This window comes from Cynocephalus volans, chromosome 8, assembly GCF_027409185.1.
Source record: "Cynocephalus volans isolate mCynVol1 chromosome 8, mCynVol1.pri, whole genome shotgun sequence".
NCBI lineage: Eukaryota > Metazoa > Chordata > Mammalia > Dermoptera > Cynocephalidae > Cynocephalus > Cynocephalus volans.
The window spans coordinates 16,914,507-16,930,080 of NC_084467.1; the positions used below are offsets into that span (position 1 = coordinate 16,914,507).

The 15,574-nt window shown below is 57.6% G+C and overlaps 1 protein-coding gene across 13 annotated transcripts in view; it reads right to left on the minus strand.

The window, feature by feature from the left end:
• Positions 1-195: 195 nt before the first annotated feature.
• HSPG2 (heparan sulfate proteoglycan 2) overlaps positions 196-15,574 on the minus strand; it is a 96,940-nt gene continuing 81,561 nt past the window's right edge. For 9 of the 13 annotated variants that reach the window (XM_063105573.1, XM_063105572.1, XM_063105565.1 and 6 more), the window contains 28 exons: positions 15,239-15,420; positions 14,637-14,832; positions 14,187-14,366; positions 13,613-13,873; positions 12,271-12,475; positions 11,625-11,722; positions 10,916-11,182; positions 10,092-10,201; positions 9,741-9,888; positions 9,538-9,654; positions 9,192-9,209; positions 8,868-8,979; positions 8,016-8,160; positions 7,828-7,927; positions 7,584-7,693; positions 7,354-7,462; positions 6,699-6,797; positions 6,096-6,317; positions 5,542-5,786; positions 5,050-5,221; positions 4,833-4,955; positions 4,671-4,727; positions 2,712-2,787; positions 2,548-2,626; positions 2,317-2,387; positions 2,030-2,113; positions 1,564-1,667; positions 196-1,423 (listed from right to left, as the gene is read on the minus strand). In XM_063105573.1, the coding sequence (XP_062961643.1) occupies positions 1,251-1,423; positions 1,564-1,667; positions 2,030-2,113; positions 2,317-2,387; positions 2,548-2,626; positions 2,712-2,787; positions 4,671-4,727; positions 4,833-4,955; positions 5,050-5,221; positions 5,542-5,786; positions 6,096-6,317; positions 6,699-6,797; positions 7,354-7,462; positions 7,584-7,693; positions 7,828-7,927; positions 8,016-8,160; positions 8,868-8,979; positions 9,192-9,209; positions 9,538-9,654; positions 9,741-9,888; positions 10,092-10,201; positions 10,916-11,182; positions 11,625-11,722; positions 12,271-12,475; positions 13,613-13,873; positions 14,187-14,366; positions 14,637-14,832; positions 15,239-15,420 (3,863 nt within the window). In that variant the 3' untranslated portion in view covers positions 196-1,250. The remainder of the gene's footprint in view (positions 1,424-1,563; positions 1,668-2,029; positions 2,114-2,316; positions 2,388-2,547; positions 2,627-2,711; positions 2,788-4,670; positions 4,728-4,832; positions 4,956-5,049; positions 5,222-5,541; positions 5,787-6,095; positions 6,318-6,698; positions 6,798-7,353; positions 7,463-7,583; positions 7,694-7,827; positions 7,928-8,015; positions 8,161-8,867; positions 8,980-9,191; positions 9,210-9,537; positions 9,655-9,740; positions 9,889-10,091; positions 10,202-10,915; positions 11,183-11,624; positions 11,723-12,270; positions 12,476-13,612; positions 13,874-14,186; positions 14,367-14,636; positions 14,833-15,238; positions 15,421-15,574) is intronic. The other 4 variants (XM_063105577.1, XM_063105576.1, XM_063105574.1 and 1 more) reach the window with 1 other exon arrangement.

Sequence of the window (15,574 nt, forward strand, 5' to 3'; positions counted from 1 at the left end):
CTTGCACACAACCAGCCCTACAGTTCAGATGGTGACTGGCACTCTGGTGGATCAGGGAAGGGCAGGACCCCATGCCAAGGGCAGGGAGTGGGGACCTTGCTTCACTCCCAGACCTCAACTGCCTTGCTTTGCCCCACCCCAGTTTACCCTCAGCTTCCAATGAGTCAATCCCTAGTCAAAGACACAGAAGACCCCTGGCGGGGATAGCACCGTTTATTAAGAAAAAATCAAGACAAAGACCACAGGAGGGTCCCTTCTGGGACACAGAGACCAGGCATCCCAACCCCACAGTCTGGGAGCCGCTGGCGGGAGGGTGCTTACCCCAGGCTGGGTCCTCGGGCTCCCACAGATGGGGCGGGGCTGTCATATCCCTTTGCTGTCCCTCCCATTCACGAGTCCCAGATTCCCCCACCGAAGGCACTGACTCTTTCTGACCACCAGTGTCTCCCCCCATGTCCCCTGGGCCTTCACTTCCAGATGAGCGGGGGGGATGTGGCCTATTGGGGGTGGGGAGACCCTCTTAGTGCTGGGCTCTGCCTATAGCAGCTCCTGGTAAGAGTTGGGGTGGGGTTTCCCTTGCAGCACCCAAGGACAGGGGCCCTGGGCTGTGTGATTAGGGAGGGTGGGGATGCAGCCCGGAGAGCTTAGTGGGAGGGGGGAGGCTGCTGCGGGCAGGTGGCCCCACTGGCTGGTGAGGGGGAGAGGTGAAGGGGGGCTGGGACATGGGCTGGTGGGGGTAGGGGCTGCCTGCCCAGGGGTGAGCTGCCTTTCGTTCCACACCCGGCACTAAAGAGCTTTCCTAATGCAGAGGGGGGTGGCAAAGGCTACTGCAACACCCTCCCATTTCACGTAGCTGGTGAGGCACCAGGTTGTAAGCTGAAGCTGGCTCTCATAGGAATGAGGGCTGCCCGGGGGCTGTGGAAATGGGCAGCCCACTCTGCTGTGGGGGCTCCATCAGGAGAGGAGGGGAAGGACAGTTCTGGGCTCACCCAGCCACCATGCGGACCCCAAGTCCTGATGGCCTTCTGGGGCACCTACTTGCCCTACCCACCAGCCTTGTGGCTTTGCCCAGGTGTGTGTGTGTGTGGGGGTGGCGTGCCCACCCTCCAGTCCAGCCCAGGGTGGTAGCAGCAAAGCGTGGCATTGCCTCAGTTTCTTACAAAAAATTCATCATAATAATATTAATAATAATATACTCGACACTGTAGGGCTGGGGCGCTGCCCAGGAGTCCGTAGGGGCAGGCAGGGGCCTACGAGGGGCAGGGGCGCATGTTGGCCCCCGCCTGGGCGCGGTGCTGCAGGTCCAGGGGCTGTGCGGGCGGGGCGCCGGGCCGGGCCGAGTGCAGCACCAGATTCTTGACACAGCCTGTGATGCCCGAGGAGAATCTGCCCCCGGTCAGCGTGGCCACGTCGGGGGCTCCACCTGTGGGGAGGGGAGAGGAGAGGGCCTGAGAGCTCCAGAAGCCCAGGAGGTGAGGAAGGCCAGGTGTGCTCCAGCTGTGCCGGAGCCCCGTTCCCTCCCTGGCCCCAAGGAGGAGCTCCAGGCCTGTGCCCAGGACTTACCGATGTAGATGCTGCCCTTGGTGTTGACTGCCACGTTAGGGCCTGGGGACTGGCCACTCACCAGCTCCTCACCGTCCACCTGGATGGAGCCTCTACGGCCCTGTCTGCAGTGGAATTGGGTCGGCCCCTTACCACAAATCCCGTCCTCCCCAGCCCAACAACAGAGTCCCGTCCCTGTGGCATTGAGACTCCAGACAGAGAGGTCTGCTCCCACTGGGTGGGGAATCTGACCCCACAAACAGCTTCCTCCTCCCTCTGCCCAGTTTTCTCCATCCCTACAGGTGCTCACCTGCCCCAGCAGAGTCTGGCCTGGAAGTCTGTGCTCTGGTTGGTGGGTTTTCCCCCATCCCAGCTTCAAGTTGTCTCCCCAGAGCCCAATGCCTGTCTCCCTGCCCATGGTGGGGGTGTCCTGTCCCCTTCTAGAACTCTGGGCCCCTTTCCCTAGAGCCTGGCTGGGCTCCCTTACCGTAGCGCTGTCACCCGATGCCATTCTCCATCATTGATGGGGTCCTCAGAGACAAGGCGGGCCTCCCCACTGCCCAGCTGGTAGCTGCAGTCAAACAGACCCCAAGAAAGTGTGGGCTGGGGCAGGACTGGGGGTGGGGTGGGGATGATGGTGGTGGTGTGTGGCTGGAGTGATGGGGGCTGCAGCTTCCCATGTGGGGAGCCATGAGGCTGGTAAGAAGGGAAGCCAGTGGGGGAAAGGGGGTGGAGACAGGGAAGGGAGAGGGAGGGTCAGGTGCCAGGACCCACCTGAAGACAAGGTGCCCGTCCTGAAGCCCAAGGCTGATGAAGTCCTTGCCTCGGCTGCCCTCTCCCACCACCTGCCAAGGAAGCACAGGGTCTCTGGGATCCCCAACCTGGAGAGCTGAGGCCTCCAAAGCTGTAGCCTCTGTTTTCTTCTCTCCCTACTGCCCTGGCCATCAGGAAGGCAGCCTCCTGCCTCAGGAAGCCTGAGACTCTGGGCCGGGTGCCAATACTCACCACGCCCTGCCACAGCAGGAGGCCGCTGGCCGTGCTGGTCCGAACCTCCAGCTCGATGGTCTCGGGCACCTCGGGAAGGCTGTGGCGTAGGAGTGCATGAGGAGACAGAAGTCCCAGATTGCCATCCTTCCCCTGGGCCCACAGACCCTCCCAACCTGACTCACCTCCTGGAGAAGATGCTGCCAGGGAGGGCTAGGAAGCCATCATCATGGAAATAGGCCCCATACTGCCCAGGGGCATCTGCAGGAGAATGCGGGGTGGTAAGACACCTGCTCCTCCGCATCAGGCATACCCCCGACCCCACCACTGTTCCCACATGTACGACTGCTGGGGGCTCTGAACTTGCAATCCCTGGATACCCAAGGGGACCGTCGACAGACGCAGGGGGCCTGTGAACTTGGTTGGGAAAACATTACGTCTCTATTTTCACTCACTTCTCACTGAAATTTAGCAGTTCCTTCAGTTGTAGATGTAGGAAACACCAAAGTGGTAGTAGCAGGACCTGTGACTCTGTCAACTAATATTTGCTTATCACATTACAATAGTTGCAATTATTTCAAAATACTGTTTATGCTTATTACTATTTCAAAGTTGCAATAGCTATTAAGACCACCGCTAGATCTTGTTTTCAAACCCTGGACCTTGGTGTTACCAGGACCATGCTCTAACAACTGAGCCAACCAGCCAGCCCTAGATCTTGTTGTATAATGTGTTAATAAAGAAGCATATATATTACAAATAAGAAAAATTTTACAATATTTTGATAACTTTATTTCAGGATAATTGATTTCCTTTGAAATCCTATTTATTTTATTCTATGCACTCAATAGGATCCATGTAGGGTGACCAACCATCGCTGTTTGCCAGGTTCTGTCTGGCTGTTGCTGTGAAAGTCCCACATCCCAAGAAACCCCTTAGTCCTGATAAAACTGGAACAGTTGGTCTCCTTAGACCACAGCAATAAACAGTTCAGAGCCTTTGTGTTCTCTCCATCTTAGAGATGGGAGGACAGGCTCAGTGTGGGTGACCTGCCCAGGATACGGGGAGCCTGGATTGCAGCCTGGGCCTTTTGGCTCCAACGTCCATCCTGTGTGTGGCTCTACCATCTCCAGCCCTATCTGGTCTCTAACCACCCCACAGGCCAGTACTGGCCATGGCAGGATCGGTAACTACAAGGGTAGGGGATACTCTGCCACTTTCCACCAAATGGTAAGGATAACATTTACCAAGCTCCTACTATGTGCCTGTGCAGGGAGCTTCACATACAGCTATAAACATCCGTTCATTTAACTGAATCCTTGTAAGAACCCTATGAATTAGATATAATATTAACAAAAGCTAACATTCTGTATCCACTCTGTACCAGACATTGTTCTAAGCATTTTAAATACATTAAACAATTTTACTCGCTCACAAAATTTTGCCCAAAGCCTTATGGAAAGATGTTACTTATCCCTATTTTATACATGAAGAAACTGAGGCACAGAGAGGTTAAGTGGCTCACCCAAAGTCACACAGCTAGTAAGTGGTAGGATTAGGATTTGAACCCAGGCAGGCTGGCGCCAGAGTCCATGCTCTTAACCACTCTACCACGGCCTCTCATAGCAGTGGTAAGTAAGAAAAGCTATGTCTATGAAGGAGTTATCACAGTCCCTGTAAAAGTTCAATAAACATTCACCCTTTATCTTTGCTTTTAAACAGACAGTGGAGACGACCAGCTAGCTCAGTCGATAGAATGTAAGACTCTTAAACAGGTAGTGGAATCCTTGAGAATGAGGGTCCTGCCACGTCCATCTAGCATTTACTGCTCCCAGGGCAAGGATGGACACGTGATATATGTCTGTTAACTGAATACATGAATACAGAGAAGGAAACTGAGGTCAGAGTGGTTCAAAAGCCTACCCAAGGTCACCTGGCCAGAAAGTATGGGGCAGGACCCAGCTCTGTGTGGCTGTGCTCTTCTTTATCTGCCTATCTGTGCCCAGCAAGCCCCTCACAGAACTGTTTTGCTCAGGGGGCAGAATTGAGGGCATGGAGAAACTGGAAGAGGTCACTAAGAGACTAAAGCCAGGGAGAAGACAAACCCACATAGTATGTACCCACTGGCCACAGCAAGTACATACCATTGCCCCCACTGCCTTCAAGATGCCAATCGGACTCTGCTGTGCCATGTCCAGAGCCTACGGGGAAGGATGGGGTCCAGTTGGTGGACACAGACACCTGTGGGTATTGTGTCCAGTCTCAGAACCCCAAGAGGAAAGTGGAGAGAAGCTAGGACTGAGTACCTTGTTGACAGCGTGGGCCAGAGAAGCCAGGGAGACAGAGGCAGCGTGTGCCCTGGCAGGTGCCCCCATGCAGACAGGGCTCACGGAGCTGGCAGGGGTTCTCCTCATGCTCACAGAGATCTCCTGTGGGCCAGGGCAGAGGTGGGTGGGCACGGGCTGGAGGTACCGCTGACCACCTGTGCCCCTCCCCCTGGGCGCCCTGGGCAGGCTTTCCCACCTTTGAAGCCGTCTCGACACAGGCACTGGAACTCGTACTCGCCAGCAGGCATGCATGTGGCACCATTCTGGCAAGGCTGGCGCTCGCACGGGGAGCTGTCATAGCACTGCCCAATGCCCCTGCTGCCGAGGAAGCTGTAGGTGAGGTCCAGCCGCTTGCCATTCACTGACACCTGGGGGTACAGGGACACCGACAGACTAAAGGGGTACAGAAGGCAGAGGCACAGTGTGCCAGCAGAGAGAAGAATACAGCAGCGGGCAGCTAGGAACCCATGTTGGAGCCTGAGTGGTAACGTGGGATTCTAAAGTAGAGGAGAATGTCCATCCATGCAGTGAACCCTCAGCACAGCCTTCAAATGCGGTGCTGTTATCCCCATTGTACAGGGGCGGAAGCCGAGGCTCAGGAGTGAGGTGTCAGGTCCCAGGCCCGGGACTGGCTGCAGGAGAGGTTTGCACGTTCCCTCCCACTTGTCCTCTGGAGGCTGTTCCTCACCTCGCCCACACAGCCGCGGAAGTGAGTGCTAACGTTGGTGGCCGGGGACAGCTGCACGGAGGGCTCCACGCCACCCAGGTAGAGGAGGGTATGCAGGTTAAGGCCCTGGCTCTTGCCGGGCGAGGAGCGCAGCACGGGGCGTCCGCCATTCACCCGCAGGCTGCCGTCCTTGTTGAGGCGCTCTGCAGACACGTGGTGCCAGCGGCCCAGGGCCAGCGGCTCGGTGCTCCGCAGAACAGCCAGCCCTGGGGAGGACCCCAGCAGGGCTGAGCACGCAGGGGACTTCCTGCCCTGCCCCACCACATACAGGGACTTGAGCAGGTGGGAAACGTTCTATAGCCTTCTAGTATTCCAAATGAGGAACTCAAGGCTGAGAGAAGTCTAGGGACTAGCCTAAAGTCACATACAGAGAGAAAAAACGTGCATGAACAGGGGGCTTCTTTTGGTCTGACTCCTGAATTTATTCCTCTGAGCCTCCTTGGGACATGGAGAGCTAACAAGGGCACACAGCTTGGCATCCTGAGGCCTGTCTGCATTTGGTGCCCGGTGCTTACCTGACCCCAACTCGTATCGGAACTCCAGGTGGCCGCCAACCATCGCCAGGGACACGAAGTCCTCCACAGGCCCACTCTTCCCCCCGCTGAACAGCAAGATTCCGTCGGCTGCAAGTGGCTTGAACTCCAAGTCCAGGCGTAGCTCGTGGTGTGTGTTGGTGAGGGCGGGCAGCGCCAGGTAGGAGCCGGTGCCCGACATGGAGGGGGTGGTCACTGTCAAACCTGTAGCAGCCACAGCTCAGCCAGGGGCAGGGGGGATACCAGAGTCCTGGTGGGATCCAGCTACCAGCCTTCCTCTGGGGCCCCTGCCCACCTTGCTCTCTAGCCCTGGAGGCTCCGGACCAGCTGCACAGCGGCTATAGCAGCACATGAGCCCCTACCCCCAGCAGCGCAGGTGAGGCCAGGAGGGTCTCCAGTTAGAAAGGGCTCCTCTTTGGGGCCCTCTTGTAAGGGATTTAAGCTGGGCACAGTGCCCGGGTGACAGATCTTCTGGCTCTGGAATAATCTTATCATCTGCATGGCCCATCGTGGCCTCCAAGGGCCCTGCTCAGCTTCCCCGGCCGTTGCTGAGACCCAGGGGGTCTCGGGTCTGGCTCCACTCACCTTCCTCACACCTTATCCCTGAGCGGCCCAGATGGCAGCGGCAGGTGTAGCCTCGACCATCAGGCCGGTTCACACAGGTGGCGTCGGGCCCACAGGCCTCTGGGGACATACGGGCCAGTGAGAAGGACACCGAGCTGGCTCAGGAGAGCGTGGGGCCCTGATGCCAAAGCCCTGCCCATTGTACCCTGGGGACCTCGGCTAGCGAGTGCCAGGCCAGCCTGGGAGGGCTGCCCAGGTTGGCTGAGGAGGAGGGGGCGGATCAGCATAAGGGGGCAGCCAGAGGAAGCCAGGCTGGGGGGCACAGGGGAATGTGAGCGACGGGCTCTGTGCGAGTGTGCTGGTCCTCAAAGACTGCATCTGGGTAACAGTGGGGGCAAGTAGTGCCTGGGTGGCCACAAGGAGAGAAGAGGTAAGAACCTGCTTAACAGCGACAGATGGGGGCGAGCTACCGGCAGCAGTGACGGGGGTGGGGCGGGCTGAGCACCAGGTGGCAAAGGTGGGAGACCAGTATCTGGCAGGGGTGGTCCGTCCTTGGGTAGGAGTGGTGGAGTGTGGAAGTGCCCCAGCCATTGGGATGGGGGTGTACGAAGGGGCAGCAAGGGGCAGAGGCAGGCACCCAGGGCAACAGTGACGGGCAGGGGCGAGGGAGACATACCTGGGTGGCAGTGCAGGGCCTGCGAGTGCTCGCAACGGCTCCCAGTGAAGCCAGCTGGGCACACACACACGTAGCTGCTGCTCTCTGAGTCGTGACACTGGCCCCCATTCTGCAAAGCAGCCCCCAGAAGTCAGGCCAAGAACACTCAGCCCTCCCCCTTCCCCTCGGGGGCCAGCCACGCTGAGGGCAGCAGCCAGGGACAGCCCGGTGGTGTGTGGCTGTGGAGTCACCTGGCAGGGCCGGTCCCGACAGGTGGGGCAGTGGGAGATGCCATGCGCCGTGAGGTTGAGGTCATGGAAGATGATCTCCTCGCCCTGGATGCGCAGCTCCCGGACACAGCCTGGGGGGCAGGCAGGCAAGATGGGCAAGGGGCAGGTGGCTGGTGAGCCTGCCCAGCCCTGGCGCACACCTGCAGTGTCTTCCCAGCCAGTCACGTGAGGCTTGGCCCCGGTAGGAGGTGGGGAGGGGATTCACCTATGAAGCCACTGCTCAGCCCCGCCTTGGGGATAGCACCATAGTCAGGGTAGCCTCCAAGGTAGAGTTCCTCGTTCAGGTCCAGGCCCTGGAATTTGCCCTGGGGAGGTGGGGAAGTCAGGACTCATAGATGGAGGCTGGGCAGGGATAGATGGGGGCTGGGAATAGGGAGAAGAGTCAGGTCTCACCTGGGAGGTCCCATTGACTGGGGCCAGGGTGCCCACAATGAGGGAGCCCTGGGTGAGGCTGCGCAGCAGGGTCACGGTGTGGAACTGTCCTAGCGCCAGTGGTGTGGGGTGGCGGATGGTGGCCATGCCAGAGCCTGCATCAAATCTGCTCCAAGGGGCAGGGCCAGGGCAGGAAAAAGTGAACACAGTGTTTGTAAGAAGGGCCAGGGAAAGGGCCCAGCCTGGGCAAAGGGGCACCAGAGGAGGGACGTCACCATTTCCTGCAGTCTGGGCTCTGGGGATGCTCTAGTCCTTGTTCCTGCCCTGTCCTCCCACCCCATCACCCACCCACAGCTTGCTCCTCCCTGACCCTTCCCCAGGTCTTCTCTCTGCACGTCCTTTCCCTGGGATCTTTTTCAGAGCAGCCTACAGGGTCCTGCAACCTAGCACCTGACTTCACTGTCCCTCTGGGTACCCCTCTCTACCTGAGATTACCTTGTTTCTTTGTTTATGGCTTGTCTTCTCCAACTAGAATATACATTCCCACCAGGGCCAGAACTTGATCTGTCTTGTTCACGCCTGTATCAGTGCCTGGCACATGTAGGTGTTGGCGAACAACTTTCGAATGAGCGATGAATTCTGGCCCGCGGCAGTCCCAAGTGGGAGGCTGCTCCGCTTCCACCTGATCGGCCTACGGTGCCTGCTCCAGCAGATCGAGTGGTCCCCGAGGGTAACAACCGTATCTCCTCCCTGCTCCAGAATCTCCTTTGGACTTGCATCACTCAGCCCAGGGTAGCATATGCCTGACTAAAGCCCTGTGTCCAGTCCTCCAGCTCCGCCTTCCCCCGTTAACGGGGAGGTCAAGGGTCTCACCGGAACTCGGGCCTTCCGCCCACGAGGCCGAAGGAGATGAAGTCGGGCTGCCTGCTGGCCAAGTTGGTGGGGCTGCCTGGGATCCGCTTCTGCCCATTGTAGAGCAGCATCCCTGGGTGGGCACAGCTGTGTGAGGGGCCTGCCATCCCCACCCCAAGAACGACTCTTGACTCCTGTCCCTCCCTTTGGCACACTTCACACGGCAAGGGCCTTCTCACTATCCTAGGATTGGAGCCCTAAATAGAAGGGTCCCAGAAAGAAAGTGAACTTGCTTCATGCACACTGCAGGGTCTAACTAAAGGAGGGAGGGAAGCGGAGACTCACCCGAGTAGAGAAGGAGGCCTGGACAGTGAAAGTCAGGGACCCGCGAGAGAGGAGAGAGAAAGAGGAGAGGGTGAGATGAGAGAGAAAGGAGGGAGCAGAGACGGGGGAGGAGGATGGGGCAGGAGGGCTGGACACTGATGTGCCAGTGGCAGAGGGAGATGTCACAGAGGTAGCATGGAGAAGAGAGGAGGTACGAGAGGGCCCACGGCAGGAGGCCCACAGGCCTGGGGGCTCCTGGGCAGGGAGGGCCGAGGGAGCTGGCAAGACTGGGGGGCAAGATGGAAGTTACTCTACGAGATCCCCCACCCCAGGCCAGCCCCCCCAAATCAATTCCTCCCCTGCTCACCATCAGCTGAGTCGGGCCGGAAGGTGACCTTGATCTCAAACTTCCTGTAGGCATCCTTGATGGTGGGCAGTGGCAGGAAGGAGTGGGGAGTCTGTGTGAAGTAGGGCACTACCCGTTCTGCCAGCAGAGAGCACAGTTAGAGACGATGACCACCAGGGAGCGGGCAGGGCACTGTCAATTCTGCAGGGGGGATGTTGTCTTACCTGGCACCTGCAGGTGGGCAAAGGCTTTCACCTTGCCCTGGCGGTTGGTGGCAGTGCAAACATAGGTACCTGCATCCTGGGGACGGACTGAGGGCAGCATCAGCATGTTGTTCTCCAGGCGGCTGTCAGGTGGCAGGCTGCCATCCACCTGCAAACGCACCAGCACTGAGGACCCTGGCCTCGGCCTACACCTGCCATGGGGCCTGCCCCCCACCTCTGCCACAGGCCCAGGTCCAAACACCGAGCATTTACTTTGTGCCAAGTGTATGCCAGATCCTGAGGGCACTGAGATAATTCCATCCTGGTACCGGCCCTGGAGGCATGCCTGCTTGTCCCCTGCCCAGTATTTACCTTGCTCCAGGTGATGTCAGGAGTGGGGTAGCCTGAGGCCATGCAGGGGAAGACAGCTGCAGAGCCAGCAGGCACACGGACCTCTGGGGGAGTTGAGATCTGGGGCAAGGCTGAGAGTGGGAAGGAGACACAGGCCATCAACACAGTGACAGCCCCCATTTGTGTGCCCAGCCTGTGCCCTGACTCCTCTAACCCTTACACTATCCCTTGAAGGGGGCACTATGTCCCATTTTACAGATGAGGAAACTGTGGCTTAGAGGGGAGAGTAGCTGCTCATTCCTGGTGGCACAGATGGAACTGGGCAGGGATGGGTCCGCTTGACCTCTTTGACACACATGAGCAGACAATTGTGCAGCCCTTTGGGGACCTGAAAAGGGGGCACTAGGGCATATGGGTGACTAGGTTTGGGGACAAGTCATAGGATTTGAGGTAAAAAGGAATTGCCTTTAAAGAAAACACAGTGTTTGTGTCTGCCCTGCATCTGTGGTTCTTGTTTTACTCTGTTAGTCTGTTTTGTGTTCATGTTATGTCTTTGCATTAGACTGGGCTGTCAATCAGAGCAGGCACTCCCTGTAGTGGGGGACTCAGCATCTCTTTTCTTCCTGATGCCCCATGGCATGGCTATTTCCCTGTAAGTTCCAACCTGCCCCAGGGGAACACTCACTTTCATCCACTTGTTATGAAACTTGTCCCTTATGAACACATAAAAGAAAATCTCCCATGAGAGCAGAAAGGAAGAGGGAAGCAGGCAGGGCAGGAGATGGCAGCACGAGAAGTCCCTGCCCAGCTCCCATCCCCCAACAAAGGTCCCTGCCAGCCTTCACCTTGCACGAGCAGCAGCACATGGGATTGCGTAGTGCCGGCAGCATTGGTGGCGGTGCAGCGGTACTGTCCTGCGTCAGCCAGTTCCACGTGAGCAATCCTGATAACGCTTCCACTCTGCACGATGCCAGGCCGCAGGCGCCCTCCAACTTTGCTCCACGTCACCTGAGGCTTGGGGTCACCCAGTGCCAGGCACTCGAACTCCACGGCATGGCCAACCACCACGGTCTGCACAGAGGTCCGGATGTTGATGAGCACTGAGGGCAGGGCTAGGGGAGGAGGGAGGCAGAGGGACAGTGAGGCTGGCCACCATTGGCCCGGCCCAAGGGAGGCCATGGACAGCACAGCAGAAGGTGGGCACTGGAGTCCTAGGCATTCATTCATTCGTTTCGTCACGTGCTTGTTCATGCACTCACACTCACTGGTTTGTTCTTTTACTTATTCCTTTACTCACGTGTCCTCGGACTCATTCCTCACGGGTCTGTCTGAGCACCCACTCGCTCCAACCCCTTCCCGTCTTCCTCCCTCCCTTGCAATATTTATCAAGCCCCCTTACTTTATGCTAGACACAAGCAGGGTAAAACTGGACAATACTCTTAGTTCTCCCACATTTAGGGGGCTTCTTGGGGAACAAGGTCTGAGTCCTGCGCTCTTCTCCCCTTTTCATCTCTGTCCCCTGCTCTTAGCAGAGGCCTGAAGGCATCTTCCTACCTTGGACAACGAGCTGGGCACTGGCCTGGGCCTGTCCCCAAGGTCCATGGGCTTGACAAACATATGTCCCTTGGCAGCTCTGGTCCAAGTTCTGGATTCTGTAAAGAAAATATAAGACATCAAGGAATAAAAACAACTAGTTGATGGGAAAGCTTTGCAATTGCGTGAGAGTTAAAAAGCTGACATAGATCAGCACACAGTGTCAACTTCTAGTCTCCCAATGACCGTGCGAGGCAGGCAGGCAGGGTGGGGGGCAGCACACCCATTTTAGACAAAGAACTTATGGTCTAGAGCTCAAGATCACAGTAGTTATCAAGTGGCAGAGCTGAGATCTGGGGTCATCTGTATATATCTGGCCCTGGAGCCTGTTCTCTTCTTCCCTCCACTATCAGCAGTAATACGACATGGGCCACATTTTACTGAAGCTCTTCCATCGCCAGACACTGTGCTAAGTGCTTTAGATAATCTCATTTCAGTCTTATATAACCCATTGTACAGCTGCGAAAACTGAGGCTCAGAGAGGAAAAGTGAGTGGCCCAAGGACACTGCTTTATGCTGAACCTCATAGTGCAGGTATGTAATGCAGCCCCACTGTAAGCCTCGAGCCAGGGTGCCCAGGTCTGGTCCCGCCCCCACCCTGACTCACTGGAGCACCCCATCCTGCACGCTGTGGCCAGGAGGCAGCTGACCCCCTTCCTTGAACCAACGGAGCTGGGTGCCCCGGATGCTGGGCACGGAACAGTGGAACTCAACGCTGGCCCCAATGCTCTTAGTCTCCTGCTGAGGTGTGACCTGCACGGTCGGTGTGGATCCTGCTGGGACGGAGGAGGCAGGGAGAGAGCCGGAGGGACCTGCGGGGACATGTATGAGGTTCTTTGTATATCTGTGTGTGTCATGTCCCTGACACTCCCCCAGGGACCCAGGAAATCCCCACACCAACACTCAAGGGACATTCTTCTCCTGGTTGCCTCTCTAAGCAGGGAGAAAAGAACTTCCTGTGGCAGATTCATTCATTTGCTCACTTGTGCAGTCATTCTGTCAACATGTGTAAGGGCCTGTGCAGCACTGGGCCAGAGCCCCACCACCCTGCCCGCCTTCCACAGCTCCTGGTCTTCGTGTGGGGAGGGCAGCCCAAGGCAAGAGCAAGAGGGACTCAGACATTTTAAGGAAGGACAAGAAGACTATTCTGGCTGCAGTCCAAAATAAGAGAATCCAGGGACTTGGCCGGTGTGCAGACACCTTACACATGCAGGGGATGGATGGGATGCTGTCATCGCCATTTACTAAGTGCCTCCTACAAGCCACGGGCTTTACAGCTGCATATCTCTAACTCAGCCTATGTGGCTGCCGTTGTTCTCGCCACTTCATAGATGAAGAAACTGAGGCTCAAAGAGGTTAAATGACTTGGCCAAAGCCACACAGCTAGCAAGTGACCAAGCTGTGCTTTGAGCCCAGGTCTCTCTGACTCAAGTCCAGGTTCTTGTCTGTGGGCTATATGCTTTGCTGCTTCTAGAATTTCATGTCCAATAGCCCTTGTCTGGCTTTGTACCATTGTTGTAGAAGACCATGGCGATGCTGGATTCTTTGGAGATCTACTGAAGTCCTGGGCATGATGGGGGTGGGCACTACCTGCCACTCATTCATAGTTGTCCCTATCAACCATCTACCCAGCAGTCCTGAGCATCCTTGCTGTCTGGCAGGAGAGACAGGCAGGGGGCATTTATGTAAACACAGTATCTTCCTCTGGCACTGCAAGGTCAGTGTCAAGGGAGGGAAGTGGCAAGGAGAGCCAGAGGAGCTGAGAACATAGCGATCCATCGAGGGTCTTCCTGGAGGAGGCAAATCTGCCTCCAGCCTTGGAGAACAGGGGAGAGGAGGGCATTCCAGGAGGGATAAAGGACCCCAAGTGTGGGTTCCCAGGCTGGGTCATTGAAGGGCCTGGAGGAAAGCTGATCCCCTTCTGCCCATCCTGAGCCAGGGCTGCTTACCTTGGACGAGTACCTGGGCAAAGGCCTCGGCTGAGCCCACTTTGTTGGTGACCAGGCAGCGGTAGCGGCCTGAGTCCTCAGGAACCGCGTCCTCAAAGTGCAGCAGCTCGTTCCTGGCAGCTGCCCTCCCAGGGAGGCTGCCACCCACACGGCTCCACTGGAAGGTGAGTGGCGGTGTCCCGTGAGCCAGGCACTGGAGCTGCACCGTCTCCCCGGCCTGCACTGAAGTGTGCTCTGGGACTGTGGTGGCATACGGAGGGCCTGGGGTGGGGGCACACAGAGGTCAGGGTGGGGAAAGGCAGAGGTCAGGATGGCAGCAGGTAGTTGGATTCAGGCTACCTGACAAAGGATGAAGGAAGCTGAACAGGGAGCCCAGAGGACTGGGGATGAAGAGGGCAAAGGTCCCAGGAGGGGATGAGGATGTCAGACAAGGTCAGGCGCTGGTCCCAGAGGTGCATGGGGCCCTCCGGATGGGGTTCGTGGGATTCTGTCCAGGGTGAAGCCTGGTGGGGGCACTCAGACCTCCATGTTAGGTTAGAGAGGGGGGCCCAGGGAGAGGGGATGAGTGCCTTACTCTCCACGTGCAGAGCGATGGTGGCCTCAGCATGCCCGGCTGGGCTAGTGGCATTGCAGATGTACTGGCCCGAGTCCTGCTGGGCTACTCGGGGGATGATCAGTGTGTTGCCTTCTAGCTGGTGCTGCCAGGGCAGTGGGGAACGCAGCTTGGACCAGTGGATGGTGGGCATGGGGCTGCCTGTGGAGTAGAGCAGAAGACAGAGAGGTCGCTGGGCTGCCCTGGGGACCAGCTGAGGGTGGGGGTGGCAGGGAAGGGCCCTGGGTGATCCTGCCCCTCCACGGGGGCCACTAAATGGGCACCTCAGCCATCACTGGGAGATGCTAGCAGCAAAGTCTCCCTGTACCCACCCCCCCAGGCATGATATCATCTTCAGATCTCCGGCATCTATAACTGAGGACCCAGGTCACCACTGCTCTGCCAGCCCTGGGTGCTAGCCCCTGGCCACACCTGTGGCTGAGCAGCGCAGGGTGGCCGTGTGTCCAGCCTCCACGGTCAGCTCGGCTTCTTCAACCTGAACCTGGGGGGCCCCTGGGGCCACGATGCCCGTGTCCACAATCACCTCCACCCGCTTCTGTGCTGTGCCTAGTGCATTCTGAGCTAGGCACACGTAGGTGCCCGCATCTGCTGGTTTAGCTGATGAAATCTGGAAGAAACCAAGGAGGTGGGTTATGTGGGTGCTGAATGGAGACGTTGACATCAGGCCCCAGCTCTGGCTTGATTTTGCCTCTTTCCTGGATGCTTCCCTTTGTTTAGCTCTCTTATGTGGCTTCTGGAGGGGTCACCCTCATGACATCCCATTAGCGCCCCCATCCACTTGGCCATCAACCCACCTGTCCACCCTTCCCATTCTTCCTTCCTTCCTTCCTTCTCTTCTTCCACCTTCCTTCTTTCTTCCCTCCCACCTTCCGCTCTGCCCGCCACCCACTACCCATTCCCCCCCCACCCACTCATCACCTACCTGCCCATCCACCATTCTCTCCCCAGCACCTTCTGAAGGCTGGGCCCGGGACTGGGCCTTAGACTCAGAGATGACACAGCTCTGTCCTCACCTGTAGCACTGTATGGCTGTCCACATGCCCATACATTTGCTGCTCCAGCTTGGAAGAGCTGCCGATCCGGGTCCAACGTGCAGAGGAGCGGGGCTCCCCGGCACTGACACACTCCAGGGTGATGTCCTTTCCCACTTTCACCCGCACAGGGCCCTCAGGGAGCACGGACACCGTAGGGGGCCCTGCCCAGAGGAACAAAAACTCCTGACACACATGCAGAGCTCTGCTGGTTATACACTCTGTCACAGCCCCCCACTCAGTAACTTCCAGGTGGGTGCTAGTGTCGCCACCGCACTGATGTGGAAACCGAGGCTCAGAGAGGAAGAATGTCCAAGA